The sequence below is a fragment of the Macrobrachium nipponense genome, chromosome 28, assembly GCF_015104395.2.
Source record: "Macrobrachium nipponense isolate FS-2020 chromosome 28, ASM1510439v2, whole genome shotgun sequence".
In the NCBI taxonomy this organism is placed as follows: Eukaryota; Metazoa; Arthropoda; class Malacostraca; order Decapoda; family Palaemonidae; genus Macrobrachium; species Macrobrachium nipponense.
Genome location: NC_087217.1, coordinates 44,397,919 through 44,421,230, shown reverse-complemented (window position 1 = coordinate 44,421,230; position 23,312 = coordinate 44,397,919). Strand labels below are relative to the sequence as shown.

General features: G+C 41.2%; 1 protein-coding gene across 7 annotated transcripts in view; it reads left to right on the top strand.

Annotated features, from left to right (window-relative positions):
* LOC135201704 (spermatogenesis-associated protein 20-like) overlaps positions 1-23,312 on the top strand; it is a 112,566-nt gene that overhangs the window by 72,551 nt on the left and 16,703 nt on the right. The window contains exons 1-6 of one of the 7 annotated variants that reach the window (XM_064230862.1): positions 3,877-4,784; positions 5,576-5,690; positions 8,319-8,358; positions 9,986-10,168; positions 10,884-11,103; positions 19,889-20,035. In XM_064230862.1, the coding sequence (XP_064086932.1) occupies positions 8,351-8,358; positions 9,986-10,168; positions 10,884-11,103; positions 19,889-20,035 (558 nt within the window). In that variant the 5' untranslated portion in view covers positions 3,877-4,784; positions 5,576-5,690; positions 8,319-8,350. The other 6 variants (XM_064230865.1, XM_064230864.1, XM_064230863.1 and 3 more) reach the window with 6 other exon arrangements.

The following is a 23,312-nucleotide window of genomic DNA, read 5'->3' as shown; positions in this document are numbered from 1 at the left end:
TATGTCATTTTCCCTTTTACGTACGTTTTCTTTTAACTTGAAATATTTCTTTCCTTACCTCTATTCTGGGCAGCCTTTATTGCCAGCTTTTATCTTCTTATATTCACTTGGAGGTTTCGTTAACTTTTTCCTACCAGCATTATCTCATTTTCCTTTTACGTCACTTTTCTCTTAACTTAAAATACTTCTGTTCATACCTCTATTATAGACGACAATCAATGGGCCTTATTTTTTCCTCAATGATTTTCATTTTCTTTCCATGTCTTTTTTTTTTAACATAATATTGCTGTCCTTACCTCTACTTTAGATGACTCAGTAGACCTTATTCCTGCATAGCAAGTTAGGTCCCCCACAAGTTGCAGTTTCTCAAGCACCAAAGATTACTGTCTTTACCTTTTTCATTATTCAAATATTTCCTTCAAATCAGAAGCGTCATCTTTCCCTTTTTAACTCGAGGGTTAACAGTTGGAATAATTCCAACTAAAATTCCTTCATCTCTCTCCCTTTTTAACTAGAGGGTTAACAGGTGGAATAATACCAACTAAAGTTCCCTCAGCTCTTTCCCTTTTTAACTCTAGGGTTATCAGTCGGATATTCCAGCTAAAATTACAATAACTCTGGCTTTGAGGATTTTGGCGACTTTTAGGGGCACATTCCTCTCCGCGCGTTGGATTTCTCTTCCAATATTTGCCTGCTGTCCAGGACGTCACTTCTCTATTGAAAAGGGGCTTTTAGTGTAAGGTTATTGTGAACTAACTTTCTCTGTGGTACTTTTAGAGTGAGGATATGCAAAATTCAAGTGTAAATTGTAAAAAAATAAGAAAAAAGAACTCAATGTGCAAATTAGGGGGTGATTGAGTAAAACGTTTGCCTACCAGACAGGTTTTTTTTTATTTATTTGTTTTATTTTTCTCGCTGCCCAACAGGAAATCGCCGTGATGGAATCTGGTTTGACGATTCACGAAGTTTCCTGAATTAAACCAGTCTTGTGATGTGCGTTTGTTATACAACACACGCGCTATTCTTATTACTATTCCGCTATCAATGCTGCTATCCCCTACTGCTATTTGAAGTACTACTTATCGCTACAATCTGTCCTACTATATAGTAGATTCACATCAACCGTGCCTCTCATGTCTAGGCCAGTCCTTTACGCTCCTGACTGGCTGTTGATAACCCAATCACAGGACTGGAAACTCTCATTCTCTCGAGAGAGAGTTCACATTGGCAGGCTGTATGTTCCACCTCACCTGAGGGATACCTAGAACGTCTTTCAAAAGGATCCCTCAGTAATGGTAGAACATACATCCTACCTATGTGAACTCTAGAGAGAGACTGAGAGAGTTTCCAGCCCTATGATTGCCTTATTAACAACCAATCAGGAGCGTCGTAAGGGACTGGCCTGTACATCAAATGCACGGTAGATCAGATGCGAATCTACTACAATAACAATGACAGTAAGACCAGTGACATAGATAGGAGTTAAGTTGGTTACCGTGATCGTCACTGACATTAACTTTGGTCATTTTGTTCGTCAGTGTAATGGCCACAGCGAGTAATGATTGCGCAGTCATGAGAACATTCAAGAAAAAGGAATAATTCAATTTACAATTATCTCCTTAATGCTAGAGATAATTCTGACTAAGTTCGTGAGCTAGAAAGTGGGAAATGATTCTAGATACGCGTGGGACGATACTTTGCTTGATACAAAAGCACAAACACAAACACACACACGGCGGCAATTTCTGCTTTCATTCAGAAGACAAACTGCTTTGGAATTTTCTCCTTTAGTCATGGTAACAAGGGGTCCTCTGCTTTGTTTCCTGGTCTCTTGAGTGATTCGTCTGGTTGTTTTGCTAATTGCTTGCTTGCTTGCTTCCTTTGCATCCTTTCTCTTTCTTTCACTCAGATTTCATAAACAAAACATAATACTGCAATTGTCAGTAATGACTTTCCAGCCATATGTGCTGTCTTGATTACTAGTCTTGAAGTAAACGTTTGGCTTTTATGCAGATTACAACCTGTTTTTGGTAAATTTATGTGTACAAGAATATTATTCATTGCCTATAAATTACATTTTAATTTCTTGATAAAGTATTACTTTTACTTTTATAACAGGAGGCAAATAGGAAAACGTCAATTCAGATAAAAATTCTGCCCTTAAACCATAATAACCAGTTAAATGTATTTCCTTTACAATATTCTGTCTAAGGCATAACGCCAAGAAATTGCTGAGCATTTTGAAGATCGGTTAGGCAATGTTTAAAAATTATCTTAAATAAAAGTTAATTATATTTGCAAACATCCTAGTTATACATTTGTTATTCTGCTGATACGCCCTTGAAGATAATTTAACGACGAATATATAGACATAACAACATACATATTATGTACTTAGGCTACGTATACATGTAAAATCACCAATATGCCAAGTCTCCCGAACTGATTATATTATGTAGCTCCCTTCTGTTGTATGCTAATCTACACATGTCCAACCGCACGTAGATCGTATCCGAACCATTTCCTGGCCTCCGTGTGCGGAGAAGAACCGACTGTACGGGATCTATGCATTGAACCGTACGTACGTACATCACAGCAACGGGTGTAAGTGTAAACGTTAGCCCACTAGCTCCACTTTCACTCTCGTTGCTTACATAACGGCCGTGGTGACGGTCACGGTGTTGGGGATGGGGTGGGAAGAGGATTGGGAGCGGGAGGGAAGGGATATGTATTGGGAGCAGAAGGGGGGAGGAGGAGGAGGATGGGGAGGGGGGATGGGGGCGACCTACTGAAGACTGCGGTTCACTTGTAATGGTTGCGGTCAGTAGGACTACATCGTGTTATGTCATCGGGTTGGGTGGCTGTGGAGAAAGAGAGAGAGAAGCAGGGAACTCTAAGGCAAACAAAAAGAAAAATAAACTAAAATACTTTTCAGAGTAAATAGTTTTAAGTACTTTTGAGTCTAGAGTCTGGTAACTATATAGTTCGCAACTTCGCATCCAAGTGGTTCTAGCTAAACACCTGTAGTGCTCTGGGAGGTGAGAAGAAGAAAAACCTGTTAGGAACCAATAATACCAGTTTACGCCAAACCGGTTATACAGCGATATCTGTATAACGCCAGCTTTACATTCGACATGTGCTATCCTTTTTCTTCACTTGCCATTCAAGAGCTTCTGTTGCCTTCTGTTTCCTGGGGATTAAGGAACCTACTCTTTTGTTTTCATCTTATCTTTTTTTTTTTTTTTTTGCCTTCTTTTTATTCACCTGAGCTCTGACCGTCAAAACTGTGCATCCATTTTCTAACTGGATGTGACGATCCCCCCCTTTCTGTGTGTGTGTGTTCCCAGGTGATATCCCTGCGGCAACTCTCTCTCTTCTCTCTCTCTCTCTCTCTCTCTCTCTCTGTTCCCAGGTGATACATGATTCATGTATTACCTCAGCCCAGATGCATATCTCAAAAGGTTTTGACATTGCTGCATGATGCGCTTACTAAACAATACGGTATATTCATACACGTACATAGATACTTGCGTTAACAATTTTTTTTATGCAACGAGAAGTGTTCATAAGGAATGTTTTTCTTGTATGTACTACACACAAACACACACACAGCTTGCTGAAGGCCATGATAACAGGAATTGTCAGAAAACGCCAGTATCGCTAAAAGATCAAAGCAAGATTCACCTAATCAGCAACGAGGCCAGTAAGAATTCATCCTTGATTTTCTTGTACTAATAACCATCAGTCCATAATAAGAGAAGAAGCCACCAAGGAGTTCGTGTTAATGACGTCACCCGATAAATGCAAATGGCAGTTGCATGTCAGCAAAACTAGATCCATTGATCATCCTGGACGGATACCTTGTGTGTCTGGATTCCAGGAGCTGAAGTAAAGAGCATAAACAGCTTCTTTTGTGACAGGCATCGTTGAGAGGCTACTTGCTTATTCATCATACGAATCGTTTACAGATCTTGCTGGAGTCGCTGAAGGCAGGTACCTATAGCTGCGTCAGCCATTAGCCGACAGCTCCTTTCATATGTATAAGTAAAGTGCATATAGTGAAATAACACGCCTTATGCATGTGCGGCCCTTTCAGACGTATTGAGAAATTACGGTGCCCAGAAGTAGGTGAAATAGCACCGGGGTTCGTTGACCTAAGAGGGCTTAATGCCCGCCAAGGCTAAGTCCGTTTAGTGCAGTCAACAGCACCTCCACATCAGCGAGGAGGTTGAATCTGCTGCACTTCGAACTGGCGGTGGTCTGGTTATGAAACACTAGGATACCATACCAGTAACCAGCAGCAGTAGCAGCTTGAGGAGGCTGGTGATTCTTATGGAAAGGATACGGCGTCTCTTTTATCGATTGGAGGGAAATACTGTTACGTTGTGCAACCAAGGTGTCCATTAAAAGGCTTAAGTTTCTTGTCTTTTCAGCAGTGGTGCGATTTTGCCGATCGTTATACGTTAAATAGAGTCTCTCTTTACTAAGTGCCGCCTGATTAAACTATATCCAAGAGTTCTTTTGCTCTTATGGGAAATATATGACTATTTTTATCAATAACAGGGAACTAATGTTACATTGTGCTGTACGTGAGGTGACTGTTTAGAAAGCAAAGTTACAGCAGTTGTGTGATTATTGCCGCTGAATTAAACCTTCCTTAGCAACACAAGTGCCGCCTGATTTTATTAAATTCACGAGTCAGTTTTCATCAACGGGAAAGATACGACGTCATTTTATATCGACAAGAAGAAACTGTCCTTACATCGCGCATGTGAAGTGACGAGGTAGAAGCAAAAGTTCCTTTTCGCCTTTTCAAGCAATTCAAGTCTTCCTTCGTAACATAAGAGCCGCCTTATTAATATTCCAGTGCAGTATAGTATCTTGGCCACTCGCTACCCCTCTGTGACGCATCGGCCTCTTTTGATATATTCGAAATTGATAAGCATAGCAACAGGTGGGTGGAAATTGGAGACGTAAAAAGTTTTATTCGGCCAAGTTACTCAAGGGTAAACGTCATATAAAACTCTTCGTGTTTATTACGTAACGAAGGAAAAGGCAAATTGTGACTAGTAAACAAAAAGGACGCGTTCAGTAACCCACGCAGCAGCCAATCACTCCTGGTGACGTTCGTTACGTGCTCTTATCTTTTAACATATTCAAGACACAACTCTATAGGAACCATCAAAATGATATATAGAGAATAAATGATTGAAAACAAGTGAAAAGGGAGTGAATCCTAACAGTTTTCTGCCTGTAGTGAACGTATATCTAGATATTCCATTAATGAACGCCGCCCTGTAGACCTAATTTATTCCGTTGAATTACATCCACAATACTATAAAAACCATCAAAAATAATTATTTATAATAAATGATTGAAAATTAGTTTAGTAAAGAGCGAAATCTAACAGCTTTCCGCCTTTAGTAACGTAAATCCGGAATTGTATTAGTGAACGCCACCCTGTAGACCTAATTTATCCCGTTAATTTACATCAAAGTGATTACTTATCTTTAACATATAGATATATTTAAGTAAATGATTGAAAATAAGTACAAAAAAACATCCATTTCTAAAGATTATCGGGCCCCAGCGAACGTCCATCCTGGGAATTCCGTTACCGAACGCCGTCGTTTGGAAAGCGTCTTGGCAGAAGGATTTAGGTGAACGAAACCATCAGTCGCCTAAGCTATGTGAGTAAGAAGGTCATTTGATATGAGAGAAAATTTTCATTTTAATCCATGTTAGGGGTTTTGATTGCGCCTATTTATTGTCTCTTCGTAACATGAAAGACTTATATGGCGTTAATTGACTGGTATTAAGTTGTGTTGCCTGTTTAGAGGCTGTTAAATCACTCATTAATAAGAGTGGTCAGCGTTAGGTAGGTACCTAGGCTACTACCTAAGCTAGCTTAGCATTAGGCTAGTAGCCGAACCTTTTGACAAGTCAATCATCAGCCATGTTTATTTTAAAAAATTGATTTGGTTTTTTTTAATTTAACTTCAGAAATGGCGGTTTTCATAACATCTACATCCATAATATTAAATTTAGTACGAATTTGTTGCATATGCCTATCTTGATAGGCCCAAGCGTAGCCTACTATAGGTAGTCTTGCAATGACGTTGCAAATTTTGTGGCTTAGCAATAACCTTCGTATGATTTATTTTCATGGCACAATGTCACTAATAGCTTAGGCCTATAGGCTGTACTTATTTAGTAAGCGAGCAGATTAATGGACGTGTTTTGGGTGTTTAGGAATACACTAGGCGTACAATAACAGGCCAGGGCTACTTTGATTTCCGGTTAAATGTATCGACTAAATATATTTCTGGGGGTTTATCTTGTAGGTAAATCTGAGCAGTAACTCCACGTCGGGTAATTTTTTTTTTTTGTGGTAGATCTACTATACAACTATTCCGCGGCGACCTAGACTGTGGCAGTTGCTGTTTTTCTATGCAGTTTTACCTCCTGAACAAGAATTTAAAATAATATTTATTCAGTAACTAAACTGTTATTTTCCTTTGAACTCTAGGCTATACGTCAATACATCGCACACATTGGTACCGTCGTGTAGCACCGCGGAATGCCAATATAGAAATAGCTTTTTTTTAAATTATATTTTCCTATAGTATATATTTCGATTGCTTAGGTATTAAGAATTACCATTGATTTCTGGGGCATCGACTGTCATTAACTCCCCAGGGGTGATAGCTAAACACGGCAAAATGCATTTGATGCCCCAATCCCTAGTGGCTTTCACATTTGCGGGAACATTTGTTACTGTCTGTGCGGAGTTATTGCTCAGAATTATTATCTTGTATTTTACTGTAAATCTGACCATTATTCAAACCATACATTTTGTTTTTCTGGTCCCTTGTTATTTGTATCTGGCCATGACAGTTTTGGTGTAACCCCTGCTGGTAAGAGGTTTGTATTTTGGGGGGACAGAATTGAAACTAAAAAAAGTGAAATACACCAACAAGAATGATCTTGAGTACATAAACTAAGTGCTTATAATCGGTAACCATCACAAAAATTATAACAATGTCATGTGGCCAGTTACCAGGATACTTCCTTACTTAACCTGGGTGCCAGTTTCTACCTGAACATGGGCCTGGTAACTTGGCATGAATGGTCATAAGTCTTACAGTTATTTACAGAGATGCATTGTTGTAACCTTTAATTACCCTAAACTAACTTCTGGGAGCATTTTTTATCTAACATTATTCCCCTCTCCCCCCCATAACTACTTTCATCAGAATCAGACCATGAAGAATCAATTCTTCATGTTCCTGGTCCCAGAAACTAACTATTCCAGGTAGTCAAGTTTTAATGTGTGGGCCAGGTGATCAGGCAGGACGCTTTGCCATGGTTAGGTTAGGTGATTAGCAGTTACTTCTTGTCACTGCTGCACTTTTAATGCAAGATTAATGGGTCCCAGGTTGTGTTACCATTTTACCTCTGTAATGAGTGGTTTCATATGTGGAGCATAAATTATTGTTACTGCTTTTCATTCAATTTAGTTTTTACCCACAAAAACCCAAGTTTCTCATGGCCTATTTTTGTTAAAATGCAGTTTTTCTGATGGTTTTCCTTGTGTTTTGTCCAAATTTAATTTTTATTTTGTTGCAAAAGGTTCTTCTTACAGTTTACCCCACCTTAAACCCCACATTCCCAACATATTTCCATCATTGGGGTGGTAGTAAGTTAAGAAAATATTTGCAAGTGTAATGAATGTAAAAATCTCAACAACCGTATAAAAATCTGGAAGTTAGTGAATACACTACTGAAATGTATTACAGTATAGTAAGTACCTGACCTTTCAGGATCAGTAGGTTCCCAGCATTCAAAGAATATTTAAAGTAACTTTTCTAATGTAGAAGCCTTTGAGGTCTGTAAAAAATTTTATTTGCTTACAGAGATACACGTATATCAAAACTTGAAAAAATAATGTGGTTTTCTCCATGCAAATAATTTCTTACAGATATCTACACTATTTATCTTTGCATCCCGGTGATTGGTGTTCACCCTAGAAGCACAGACTGTTTGCTTGTCAGATGCCCACATCATTTTTGCCTTTAGTTAATGAAAGTGATAATACATTGCTATATCTTCTAATGTACATTACGGTTGAGCTTTTAACCTATGACAATGCTATACAGTAGTTTCATGCACATAGGGAAAATGTTCTCATATACAGAATATTTAATCAGAAATTTTAGAGGAATTATACCTAGCCAAGAAAAATTGTCATTTGTTAGCTAATGAGTCATGTTCGAATGTCTTGGCAATTGATAATACTTGCTTGCATATTCCCATAGATTCCTTGTTGAAGGTGAAGATCTTTGCTCCAATGCTGAGGTATGTTTCATACTGGGATTGAAGAGTACCTGTATATTTCCTACTTTTGGATATTGGAGAGTTAAATTTAGAACTAACCTGATAAAAGTTAAAGTTTTCCTATACAAATAAACACCAGTATTTATACGAGGCCTTTTTTCACTTTCTTTCATGGGGATTGAAGACTGTGCTTGCTTTTGTAAAGAAAGAGGGTAATTAAGATTTAATGTTATAGCTACCAGGCAACTTGGGCAGAGTGGATATTCTGCATCTCCAGCTAAATCCATCTATATGTCAGTCAAAATTGGATTGTTCAACGAGTGGGAATACCGCTTATTAAAACACTATAGTACTAGGTCAGTCGTATTTTCAAGCATCTTAAAAGTTTCTTGCCACAAAATTGTGCAATAAAAATTAATGCAATTGTTATGACGGCATAATTAGATTAATGAATATAATTTTTAACTGCTTAGAAATTTCCTAGTTTTTTTTTTCATTCAATGGGATGCCGTGTTTAGTATTAGCCCCAGGGATCAAAGTATTATATCCACCCATTTCTGTGTATTTCAATATTATTAGTAAACAATATCCTTGACCCCCGAGGAGCTAGTAGTAAACAAGGCGTCCCATTGAGCTTCTGCCATGTTTAGTACTAGCACCTCGGAGGTGGGTTAATACCCACTACCTCATGCTTAGTTGCCTGGTATTAATGTGGTCTACTATATTTAACTATTCACACACATAACTAATATGACTTGTGTGGTAGGAAAAGGCTTTTATATATAATAGAGGTTTTTAGTTTGTTAAAAGTTTTTTAAAATTTGTAATTTTTTGGCTCCAGTTATAGACAAGGTTACTGAATAGTGTAATGATTTGAATGACAAGTCTTTAATTTGTGTACTACAGTGGTCCCCCCGTATTCGGGGGGGGATGTGTACCAGACCCCCTGCGAATAGTTGGAACCCCTATAAAAACACTGAAAACAGCCTGTTTTGTTTGTTAAAACTCAAAAAGAAAACACAAAAAATGTTTATACTTGGTTTTTTAATAGTTTTATCACAAAAAGTGCATTTTATGATAAAATTGAAAAAGAAAAAAAAACATGAATTCCTGGATATTTCTCATAGAAAATACAGTGAGTAGGCGAATTTTCCTCAAATAATGGGGGGAAATGTTCATGTGAGAAATCCGCGAATCCGTAAAACGCGAATACTGGGGGTCCACTGTGTTTCAAATCTGTAGCGAAGTAGTTTTACCACTAGGAACAAAATTAACCTAGATTAGAGTATTTTCATATAAATACATATGTAGTATACATATAAGTTTCGCAAGATTGAATGAGGTCTATTTTAAGACAGAAGTCAGTGTGATTGTTTAATGGTGAAAATGGTTGTTGGATGGCTTTTAGTCACTTTGGCCAGTTTTATTCTGTTTTCCATGCTTTCTCATTAGTATCCTATGTCATGAAGACCAGTTAACATTTCACATTTTTCTTAATTTTCTGATATTTTGATAAGTGCTGCTTGCTGGTACAATAATGCAGCTTATGTATACTGAAAGTTGATTAGTGACTTGTATTAACATGAAAGCCATAGAAATTTGAGTGAAATTATTGTTTTTCACTGAAGATGAACCTTTACTCTTTCAGGAATATCGGTAGCGTAGGCAGATGGATTAGTAAAATTAGTAGCCAGCCAATCAGAGAGAGTTTGACAAGAACAATGGCCAGCGCTATCGAAGGATCCTCCAGCAGCGGAGGCGAAAAGAAAAATCGTTTGGCATCAGAGAAGTCGCCTTATCTTTTGCAGCATGCTACAAATCCTGTTCACTGGTGAGTTTGCTGACTACCCCATAGGAGGGTATTGCCATCAGTGCACCTCACTCAGTGTGCTGTAGGCATTACTTAAGGTTCTATGCAGCATCCCCTCGACCCCTAGTTGACTGCAACCCTCTTCATTCCTTTCACATACACCCATTCATATTATTTCACTTCCATCTCGCTCACCCCCTGCTAAAAAATGTTTCATGATACAACTGCAAGGTTTTCCTCTTGTTACGCTTGTAAAACCTTTACTATCAACTTCTCCTTCAGCAGTGAATGACCTCCTAGGTCCCAGCACTTCTAAATTTTATTTTCTAATTTCTCCCAATATAATTCAACATGTATTGTAATATTTTACTTACATTTTTATTCATTTATCAATTTGTTAATTTATTTGTTTGTCCAATAACTGATCTCTTTCTGTATTTCTCATTATCTTTTGATACTTCTTTTGAAAGGACACCATGTCAATGGCCTCTGTATACTTGTTTTATTTGAGTAGGGTCTGTCCTCTAAATAATAATAATAATAATAATAAAGTGTTGGCCTGTGACTCAAGGGGTTTTTGGTTCCAAGACCCCCGCTCTGTGTATCTCAGACTTTGTGTAGATTGATTGAATTCTATGTTTTTGATGTGTCGTTTTCGATTTTAGCTTGTATGTTAGCCACATTTTTCCCCAGGCTAAAAGTCAGAATGAGTATTTCATATTTGAATTGTTTCTAGGTACCCTTGGGGTGAGGAAGCCTTTAGTGATGCTCGCAAAGAGAACAAGCTCATTTTCCTCAGTGTGGGTTACTCAACATGCCACTGGTGTCATGTGATGGAGAGGGAGAGCTTTGAGAATCCAGATATTGCAAAAATCATGAATGCCAACTTCATCAACGTCAAAGTTGATAGAGAAGAGAGACCGGATGTGGATAAAGTATACATGACTTTTGTTACGGTGAGTTTTTAATTTTTACCTGTTATTTATTTTTGTAGCTACCTATGATTCTTCTATGTCTATGTAAGGTATATTTTTCTTTAATAGGAAACTGGAATTTTTTTTTCAAATATTCATAGTATTGTATTATTTTAATTTTTTCATTGTTATTACATGTACTATTGTTATTATTATTATATTATTACTGTTGCACATTTTTTTTCTTTTCCAGTTGCTTTATAGTATGGAATAAACCATTTCTGTTAAAATTTCAACTAGTACTATTTGGAACCTTTTACTTAGGTTATTTCAAAGTTCGCTCTCTCCATTTCCTAAATTTTGATTAATGCCATAACTGTCTTGATTAGGACCTGCCTTTGTTTGTCACATCCCATTATTTTTTGCACTTGAAAAGAAACAGACTTGTTCCAGTTATTATAAGTAAGAATTTTACTTATCTATGATCCCATTTAATCCCTTCTATGCCTTATTTCTTCAGTAGAAGTCGAGTTAGGATGCAATGAAAGTTGTATTTTATTACTTTTGGACTCTGGCAAGAATCTTTCTTGACTGATCAACATTAAGTAGTAATGCTATGCTATGGTAATTTAAGTCTAGATGAGGAATGTATATGGAATCAGTAAAGGATTAATTATAAAAGAAAAATGTGCGTATGCAAAGTCTCCTTGATTCACTAAAGTAGTGTTTGAAAAACCAGTACGTAAATTGCGTATTGACAAAGGAACTATAAACTGAATCAGTATTTCAAATTATTTTCCTGTAAAGTAATGCGAGTCCTTCTCTTTCACAGTCTATGTCTATCCATTGAGTTTTTTAATGTATTGTTCAATTAAATATTTTACAATTGTGGGTTTTCTCAAGGCAGATTGTGATTTATATAGGTTTTTTCTTGAGATCTTAGAGTTGAAGACTCAACCATTGAATTTGTTTTCCTAATGAATATACCAGTTTCATTTTTCCTCGTCCTCACTATCAAATCACTGTTTCTTTAAGTAAATATATTGACTTTACTATTCTTGCCGTGTAATATTTCATGTTGACAGATGCTGTCTTTTAGGGATGTTTGTTAAATGTAAAATTTTTGCCTAAGACAACTTTCTTCCGTAAATCATCCACATGCAGAATCCTGAATTATTGGGTGCCTTTAACTTTCACACCAGTGAAAATATTCATGTAGTAACTATGCACATATATTTTGTATTGGGCATATTCAAATCCTACTATCAAAGTAACTGTGACAGCAACTGTTTGCATATTTTTTTGTATTGGAAAACCACATTTTGTTCATGAATCTTACCTGCCAGATATATATATAGCTGTATTCTCCGAAGTCCGACAGAATTTCAAAACTCCCGGCACACGCAGTGGTTCGGCCAGGTGGTAGTACCCTTCCCTTCCCGCCGCTGGGAGGCGGGCGTAAGGAACCATTCCCATTTTCTGTCAGATATTTTCTGTCGCCGGTGCAGTCAACAAGTGTTTTCTGCACCTCCGTCATTGGATTTTGGAACTCTTTTGGTCACTTGAGTATCCCAATTGATTTTTGGTTATTTGATTAGGATCGGTGGTTAGGCATACGCTAATTGTGGATTGTTTTTATTTTGGCTTGATTTTTCCTTAAACTTACGATGTCTGGATCTAGTTCGACTAGGCCAGAGTATGTTGTGTGGAAGAATGCAGGTTAGGCTACCGAAAACTTCGGTAGACCTAATAACAGTGTGCGCGAATTGTAGGAAACATGTTTGTATGTTTGATGAGCGCTGCAACGAGTGTGAAAATATGTCTGATTCTGCGTGGAAGGCTTATGAATCATAGGTACGTAAACTAGGACGTGATAGTGTAAGGTCTTCCTCCAGGCGTGTAACACAAGTTACCCGTCCAGTAGAATTTATCCCTCCAAAGACCTGTGATGCCTTCGGGCCCTACAATAGTGTCTTTGGAGGATAATACCCTATCTGTGATTCTTAAATCTTTGCGTAGCCTGGAATCATGTTTGCATTGGAAAGTTATAGTAGTGTAGTGAAGTATAGTGATAATGCCATGAGTGTTCATTCTATCGCGTAAGCGTATAATTTCTCATTGACAAAACACTACCGCGTGATGGCTCTCCCTACCTCGGTGAGGCAGAATGTAGTAGGGAGGTAGCTGGTCCCAAAGTGTCTAAAATACTCTACGTTTGTTCATAAAACTTACCAGTCAGATATATGTATATATATATCTGCCGGGTAAAGGTGAACAAGCGATGTTGTATTAAGTAATATTATTTTTGCCCTTACGTCATATTACTTTCAAACGGTTGTATGGTTCAAGTTATATACTCATACCATAGTTACTCCTACGGAGGACAACCGAGAGTACGATTATTCTTATTACATTTAATCGGTTCTCCCTGCAACTATTCAGGGGTTGCCGGTTTCCCTATTTTTAAACATTTAAGGTAATGTTATGACAATACCAAGTTAGCCTTTTATATTTAGCAAATTCAGTTTCGCTTAAATATACCAGTTTGTTGGATTTTGGTTTCTGCTCTATAATGATAGTAAACCTATTCATTCGTAGAATGGTGTAGGTGGCAACTCAGGCAGAGCAGTGCGAGAACGACGAACATTCTCTGAGTCTGCTGTCACTAATGCGTAATGCCAGTGCTCAGTTCTATCTGATTGTCTGCCATGCGCAGTAGGTTACGTCTCTCTCTCCTGCGGGATTGACGGACTAACCGTATTTCTACCCTACAATCACGGCCTTAGCCTCGGGTTGAGGGGAATTCTAGCATACATGGCTGAACATCTTCACTTTGCGAGAATTTTTTCATAAAATAAATAAATAAATAAATTATATATATATGTGTATGTGTATATATATATGTGTATATGTATATGTATATATATATGTATAGATATATATGTGTAAATGTATATGTGTGTGTATGTATATATATATATATGTATTAGACCTTTTTCGGTTCTGTTTACCGCATGGTAACAGAATTCTGTCCGAGTCTACAGCGGCATAGCACACATGATTTCCCTCGAAACAAGAATGATGTGCAAGAGATGTAGTCAATTAGCTCGCCGAGACGTCCCTTGCTCGATTATGAAGGGGACTCCTTCCGCTGCCAAATACGACAGCGCCGAGCGCGACGCTCGGCAGGACGCTTGGATGGACGCACAACGTAATGCTTCTTCAGACATTCGCCGAGAATCAGAGAATAGTAATGGATCTCAGGAAGGAGACTTTTAGGAAGAAACAAATGAACAATCTTCTACAGTGTCTTCAAATTACTCCTGTTTAAGTGAAACGCAGCCTTATTAGGGAAGGAAACATGCTCAGTGAGGGAAGGAATGAATTGCAGGGGACCATTTCCTCGCTGGAGAAGTTTGTTTTCCCTGAATAGACTGAAATTCACACCTCTCCAGTTTTTCCTGCAGAAAAACTGGAATAGCATAGATCATCTAGAAATGATTCTGAACATCTCTCATAGTCAAGATTCGTCTATAGGTGATGTCATGGCTCATATCTCATAGAATTTGAATCTTGAAAGATTACTTTAGTCTTCAGAGACGTCCTCCCCGCGCAGGAGTTGGAACTCTCGGAGGGTCTCGCTCCCTCTGAGGAGAACGAAGACGCTATAGGTCGCACAGGCGCCCTTCGTCTTTGGTTCCTCGGAGGGGGACGCTTCTCGTCCGTTAGCTCCTTCTGCTTTGCAGTCGTCTCCTGGGCAATTGGAAGACTTTCCGCAGTAAAAGAGAGCTAAGATGTATGATGTATGGTCTCAGGGAGGGGGGACGCTTCACGTCCTCTCTCTTTTCTACTGTGTTGCGATCTTCACAGGAGAGGACGTCTTCCGATGAGTATGCTTTTGAGCGCTTCGGTCGCTCCTAAGATATATCCTTGGCAGTCCATGTGAGAAGGAGGAGGGCTTCCCCTCGCCCATCGTCTTCTCAAAGGATCAGCCTTTTGCCTGAGAAGGAATGTTCTCCATCAAAAAGGATGATTGTGTCTTTGCAACAACAACTTGTTTTGTTGATTGCAGTGAGAAAGGCAAAGCCACATCGCGAGAGAAGGAAGGTGATAGGCTGCCAATCAAGAGTACAGGCAGTCCCTTCTTCTCCTCGTTCCGCTCTTTCGCCAGTTGCCTTGCTCTCTAGATTTCATGCAGCTCTCCAGAGGTTGTCTAGAGAGCACGGTTACCATCTTCCCGAACGTGTGTCAGTTGAGAAGAAGAAGAGGTCTTGGTTCGATGGCTTCGAGCCTCTTTTGAAGAATAGTTTCAGCCTGCGGCCCCTCAGTCTCCTACTTCGCAATTGTTATCTTCGAAGGACGACTGGCTCATTCATGCCTCCACTCAAACGCGGTGTCTGAAGGATTTTCAAACATCTTAATCGTTGGTGAAGTCCCTGGAACTACTGGTGAATTTCGAAAAGTCACATCTGATCCCAACCCAATCATCCGTGTATCTGGGGATTCAGATGGATTCAGTGGCTTTTCGAGCTTTTCCGTCCCAGGGACGTCAGCAGCAAGGCTTAGACAAAGTGTTAGCCTTCCTAAGGAAAGATTCGGGCTCGGTGAGGGAATGGGTGAGTCTAACTGGGGACCATTTCCTCGCTGGAGAAGTTTGTTTCCTTGGGGAGACTGCACCTCAGACCGTTACAATTTTTTCTCAAGTACAATTGGAAAAGAAAACAATCATCTACACATGATCTTGGAAATTTCAGGAGAGGTAAAAACATCACTTGAAATGTTGGCTAGATCCAGTGTAGCTGTCGGAGGGCGTGTCTCTCAAGCTTCAGAGCCCCGACCTAGTGTTGTTCTCCGACGCGTCCACCACGGGATGGGGAGCATCATTAGGGGGAAACAAGTGGCAGGCACCTGGAGAGGGGAACAGGTGTCCTGGCACATAAACCTAAAGGAAATGGCAGCCATCGTTTTAGCTCTCCAGTTTTTCCAAGAAAAAGTCTCTCGTCGAATAGTCCAAGTCAACTCAGACAACACCACAGCTCTGGCGTACTTGAAGAAGTAGGGAGGAAACAGTCCTCAGTCCTTTTTGCTCTGGCAAAGGAGATCTTGCTGTGGGCAAGGGCACTGGACGTCATGATCCTTACGAAATTTGTAGCATGAGTAGAGAATGTCTGGGCAGATCTCCTCAGCAGACGAGGTCAACTTCTGCCAACCGAGTAGACTCTGCATCAGAAGGTATGCCAAGAGCTGTGGAGGATTGGGATGGGGACGTCCGCTCGTGGATATCTTTGCGACGTCCAGAACGAAGAGGCTTCCACTGTACTGCTCCCCAGTACTCGACCCAGCTGCAGTGACGATAGACACACTTCTCTGGGACTGGACGGGGATGGACCTGTACGCCTTTCCCCGTTCAAGATCTTAGGGGAAGTCATGAGAAAGTTTGCGGTGTCGGAAGGACGAGAATGACTTTGTTCGCCCCGTTCTGGCCTGCGAGAGAGTGGTTCACAGAGGTCATGGCCTTTACAGTAGACTTCCCGAGGACGCTTCCAGTAAGGACAGATCTACTCAGACAGCCCCACTTCGAGAGGTACCACAGAAGCCTCTTCGCTCTGAGTCTGACTGCATTCAGACTATCCAAAAGTTGGCCAGAGCGAGAGGCTTTTATAAGTCAATGGCGAAAGCTATCGCCAGTGCAAGAAGAGCATTTTCCAACGCAGTGTACAATCGAAGTGGATAGTCTTCAGGAGTTGGTGCAAGAAGAACGGCATTTTCCTCCACCACGACCTGTGAGCCAGATTGCTGACTTCCTTTTCTGAGAAGGGATCTAAAACTTGCAGTCTCCACAATCAAGGGTTATAAGAGTGTGCTTTTAGTTGTCTTTAGGCACAGAGGCCTGGACTTGGCGGACAACAGAGACCTTCACGATCTCTTGAGATCTTTCGAAACGATGAAGGTTCAACAACCCAAGTTGCCGTCTTGGAACTTGGATGTAGTTCTGAAGTTCCTCATGTCCAGTCCATTCGAACCTATGCATGAAGTGCGAGCTTTTATGAATTCTTCTTGGTTCCATAACAATATGTCATAAAGGACATATGAGCTGTCACTTACGGGAGATGCAATTCTGTGTTGACCTCCCGTTACACGAAGGATGTCAATTCAACCTACAAGAGATCCTTTTCTATTGGTTGTTCGTGTCTGCGGATACGTTGCTGGGATAGGGAGCCGACACTGATCCTTAACTAGTGAGTTAATTTTTAGTTTAACTCTTTTTAAAATTAAGCGCTAACCCTCGTGTTAGGATCAGGTGATCGGGATCGGTGTTGTGCTCCTTAATTATGCTAATAGGCATAGGTATATGGTCATATGAGTGGATTAGCACCCATTGACAAATGCCAGTTAGGCTTTGCCGAGTAAGTGGATAAGACCCCATCGGCAAACCCACAAGAACTCTTACCCATAGGTCACATCCTCGCTGAGGCTCTTGAGACGAAGCAGACTCCTAAGCAATAGCTAGGAAGTCAACCCTCCGTTTGAAAAGATAGGAACCAAGGTTTATAAGAGGTACTTCTGATAACTTGTGGTGTTTGGTCAGGAAGCCAAGGTTACCAGTGTCAAAGAATGCTTTGGCTTTTTTCTTGAGGGGCACCATCAAAGAAGTGCATTCATCCTATCAAGACAGTGATATGAAAGTGTTGAAGGTGAATGCGCATGAACTGAGGGCTATTTCTACGTCGGTAGCCTTCCAAAAGAACATGGCACTCAATGACATCTTGAATGCCACATTTTGGCGTAGTAATTCAGTGTTTGCCTCTCACTACCTTCGGGAGGTGAGGATTACATACGAGAACTGCTACTCTTTGGGCCCATATGTCGCAGCAGACAATATATTGGGGACAGAGAGTAGCACTCTTCCTATCTTTTAGAAAATAATATGTTAGTTGGGACTTTTTAATTTTATTTCTTTTTATTTTTTATTTTTATTATGTTTATGTAGGTGTTTAGTTTTTTGTGGTCTTGGGTAGGCCGCCTTAGGCGACCTTCCCTCCATTAGCCTTGGTTTTACGAAGTTTAACCAGATAGGCTAGGTCAGGTGGTAATGTTTTTGCTTCGCCCTTATAGTAGGGTAAAATGTATTTGTCACAGTGTGGTCACGCCCTCATTGACAAATCATCTGGAGCGCACCAGCTACATAGGTCACGTCCTTGCTGGCACCTCCAGTGAAGCATTAACAGCATTCGGTGTCTAAACAACACCTATATGATCTGTCACATTGTGGTCACGCTCCCCGTGACAGTTCATTAGAGCGCACCAGCTACACAGGTCACGTCCTTGCTGGCACCTCTAGGAATGCAGTACCGAAATTGGAGGTCTATAATATAGGATCTAGTTGCATTGTGGTCACGCCCCCGTTGACAGATCCTCTAGAACTCAACAGCTTCACAGGTCACTACCTAGCTGGAGTCTCTAGTAAAGCAGAAGCAGACTTGGGTGACGGTACTCACGAAGTCAGCTATGCTAACAGTTAAGGAACCAAAATATCAATCATATATATGAAATTGTTTCCCAAAATCGAATCTGTCTCCCCCTTCCTCCAAAGGTGGGATTCAGCTATATATATATCTGGCAGGTAAGATTCATGAACAACAAATGATATTGTTATGATACAATAAAGTTTGTTCATACTTACCTGGCAGATATATATAATCAAAGTGCCCACCCACCTCCCCTCAGGAGACAGTGGCACTAGAAAAAATCTGACAGAAAATGGGAATGGTTCCTTACGCCCGCCTCCCAGCGGCGGGAATGGGTACTACCACCTGGCCGACCACTGCGTGTGCCGGGAGTTTTGAAATTCTGTCGGACTTCGGAGAATACAGCTATATATATATCTGCCAGGTAAGTATGAACAAACTTTATTGTATCATAACAATATCATTTTCAAATGCTATCAAAATAACTGTGACAGGCATCTAGTGGAAGAGGTGGTTGGCCAATGAGTGTCTTCCTCACTCCTGAGCTTGTGCCAGTAACAGGAGGCACTTACTTCCCACCTGAAAATCGCTATGGCCGAATTGGATTCAAATCGCTGTTGGAGAACATTTCTGCAAAGGTATGACGAAGCTTCCATGAATGGATGGTGGACTGCATGTTGTGTTTTTTGCTGCCATTTCAATTTGAATTTTAATATAGACTCAGTGATTTTAGATTATGATTTTAATTCTATTGTACATGAAAAATTTAGAATTTGTTGGTGTTTACAACTCATTTAAGGCTGAATTTGGTGCCTTCATTTCTCTCATGCAGCAAAGAATATCACATGTTTCCACCAGTGAGCTTTAGTGACATGGAGTTCAGTACAGAAGCAGGAGGTCAGAAATTTTTCTAGCACATTCACTTCAATTAGTTATTAGATTTTTGACAAATTGGTACAAATTTGTCTTCAATCTGAATTTTTTCCTTTCATCAAGTAAACATGGCGTTCATTACTACAGTATCGTTATTAAAGAATCTTGCTTCTAATTCTTAATTACCAGATGACTTGGAGTAGTGTCCATTACTGTACTCTACTATATAAAACCATTTCATATGGTAATTTGAACTGAATTCTTTTGATTAATAATGTTTGAAAGGCTGAGCAAAATTTTCTTGCATGGATTAAGCTGTGTACAAAGGTTTTATTATGTTAGTGTATTCCCATGATTTGAAGATCTTGCTCAGTCTCACTTTCCAGGTACCAAACATCAGGGAGGAGGAGTAATTTTCTATTTTGTTACTAATTCTAAATGATTTATGGCCTGGCATTTAAAAATACATTTAATTGGAATTCTAGTCGCTGAGTGGTAGTGGAGGTTGGCCTATGAGTGTTTGGCTGACTCCTGATCTCAAACCTGTGTATGGCGGGACGTATTTTCCTCCTAACAACCGGTATTACGGTCAGCCTGGTTTCGCCCAACTTCTTAAGTCATTAGCTACTCAGGTTTGTGGCCTTAAGAGTATGTTTCAAGGGTTCTCGATGCTTCTTGTGACTGTTTATAATGTCTGATACTATGTAATGTGTTGAATTCCAGTTTAGTAGTTTCAGACTTACAGAACTCTAGTGATTACTAAATGTTATTAATTATGCTCTTTATTTTTTATTTCTGAGACTTTTTCACATGGGTGTTATTATTTTGTTTCTTATGGAATTGTTTTGTTACCGGGTCCTTTTCAGGGGATACTTTTATGGGGCTTTGGTAGTACGTAATTTGATTTAGCTAGTAGCGTTTCATGTGAGAAAATTGCTTTTTTGTGATTGCAACAAAAGGGGTTTCAATTATATTGCAGTTATTTTTCATTTTCTTCTTTTGGCAGTAAACAGAACTTGATGAAACTTTGACTCATATGGCATATCAGTCAGGTCAAGCCAATGAAATATTTGGCATGGAGTATGGTATGTCTGTAAGCCACCCATAATAGGTTCCACTTATACTATGAGATAAAAGAAAGAAGTTCCTTGTAGTTTCTGCACAGCCCTGGTTATATTGCTCTCTGCCTTTTACTTTCATCTATTCCTCCTGGTATCATCCCATCTGGCTGTCCAACCTTTGTAGAACTGTGAGCTGGTGGTATCATGAAACTATTATGTCATAACAGTTCACCTCAAATCCATCACTCTTATACAGCCACCATTCATGGTCTTCGAACACCCTAGACAGTGCAGTCTTTGTATAATAGGAGATTGGTAGCATGTACCACAGCCAAGGCTGTGGCCTACAGTAAAAAAAATAACACTGATTGTACGTGAAAAGTCCTTAAGCATTTCCCCAGATTCTTTGATGATCCAAGCAGGAGATTTTGTTCCGATACGTAATACAAACCCTCGGTCCTTTAACAATAGGAAGGTAACTAGCGGCAGCTGGGACGGTCGTAAGCTTCGAACAAGGGGAGAACGGTAGTTAACTGCTTGTCCGATCGTGCGCGCGCCCGCGCGCCCGAGAGGTGAAGAATCACTTTTGCTTTCGGCCGCGGGTGTGAAGGACGTGTTCGTCATCGCTCTCTGCCCGCTTCATCGTCGTATGCTTTGTTTATATTGTGTTTTCTACTAATGGTTTGGTTTGACTTGAAAATGAAACTGTAAGTACACTGTTTTCATTTTCATTACTTAATTATGAATCAACATGGAGCTATCGCCGTAGAGACGGCGATTTCCGCTCTTTTCATGTATTGAACCCTTGAATTATGTCTCGGTGCCGAGGGCGGGCGCACTCGCGCCGAGTCATGTATTTTGGGCGAAAGTGTGTAATTGAAAGATGTAAGTACTCTTTTTCATTATATTTTTGCCCTGTGCGTTCGTTGCCGAGAGCTTGATTGCGCTCGGCAAGAGCCTCTTATTTTGTATGAATAGAATGCAATGAAAGTGGATTCGCAATGCAGTTTTCTTTTCATTTTCATTTATTAATTGCATCAAATTTAATTTTGGATCAATTTCCGCTCTTACCCGGGAATTAATCCTTACGATTTATTGCTGTGAAAGTGAAAATAGCAAGTGCAGTATTGTTCATTTTCATATATATTTATGATAGCATCATTATTATGGATCAAGTTCCGCTCTTACCGGGAATTGATTTTTCCCTCTTTAAGTTCTATGAAGTGAATCGCAAGTGCAGTATTCTGTTTTCATTTTCATATTACTTTTCACTGCTGTGCGGGGGTAGGGGAAGCGAAGGTCTGCCAGGAAGTCGTCGGAAAGCTCTCCCGCGACTCCTTGGTATCCGATTCTTCGTCTTCTTTCCTGCCCCCGCTCAGCTTCCTCGTATTTTGTTTTTGGGGTCTTCCTTCCGTTCGGGGTGGGGCATGTCTCCCCCCCCGTGCGTGAGGGAACCCCTCTTACTAATCTGTCTGTGCTACCGCAGGTGCTACAGCCGTGGGAGACGACCTTGGACAGGTATGGACCACTGCGGCTGCAGGGCGTGCCTAGCATCCACGATCTGCTGCAGAGTCTAGCGAGGTCTGGGGCGGTGACCTTGGAGTGGTCTCCACTACAACCTTCACGGCCGCTTATGCTGCTTCCCCCGCTGGTCTACACTCCCCATGCTGTGTCGGTGACGCCGTCTGCCGCTTCTAGGGCCCGGTCGCCGCCTGTACCGAGGAGGGGTATGCCGCCGCCGCCTGTGTTTTCTTCGTGTTGCCTGCCCCAGACTTCCGCTGTTCCAGCAGCTCGCCCCTGGACCGGCCGCCAGTACCACGCTGGCTGCCGATGATTCTACGAGGCGATGGCTGGGCCTGCCGTACCTGTCGCTGATGTGGTTCCCGCTACTGGCTTGGCTGTCCCTTCTGTGTTTACCGCTGCCGCTGTTCCTGCCGCTCCTGAGCTGGTTGCTGTTCCTGTCGCTCCTGGTTCCTGCGCCTGTCCATGCTGGTCCTGCCCATGGTGTGTCTTCCCCAGTCCCAGGTCCTTCCGGACAGGTGCAGTCGGGCCGTGTTGCTTCGGCAATAGGCCCGACTCCGGCCTGGATGGAGGACCTGACGACTGTCCTGCGTGAGCTGACGAAGAAGAGGAAGGTGTCATCTTCGTCTTCGTCTGTTGCTGCCTCTTCCCCTTCGACTTCTAAGGCCCATAAGCCGAAGAAGAAGAAGGCTGCCTCCCCCCCTAAGAAGTCTCCTTCGGGAACTTCTAAGGGCCCGTCCCACCTCGGTGGGACGGGGGTCCTTCTGCTGGTCCTCCTGCTCCTTCGGGAGCGGGGCCCGTCTCCCCTTCCGTAAGGAAGAGATAGACGGGGACCAGAGGAGTATCGGTTAGCTCTGGTACTTCCTCGCCTGGTGCTAGCGGCGATGCCGCTACGCCAGGTTCCGGCTCGGTCTCTCGTTCGCGGGAGATCCCGAGTGTACGCTCTCCCTCGGGAGACCGTGCAGCCAAAGTTTCGGCGCCAGAGTTCGCTCGGCGCCAAGACCACGGCACGGAGCAGAAGGCTGGCGAGAACCGCTCAGGTGACTCTCGCCAGGCCAGCGGCCGCTCTCGCAGCGACCAGCTGGTAACCGGGTTTTGTTATTCCCCTAAGAAGACTCCTTCGGGAACTTCGAAGGGCTCGTCACATTCCGGTGTGACGGGGGGGTTCTTCTGCTGGTCCTCCTGTTCCTTCGGGAACGGGGCCCGTCTCCCCTTCTGAGAAGAAGAAGAAGACGGGGACCAAGGGTGTGCTGGCTACCGCGGGTACACCCTCGCCTGGTCTTGGCAGCTCTGCTGCTAAGCCAGGTACCGGCTCGGTTTCTCGTCC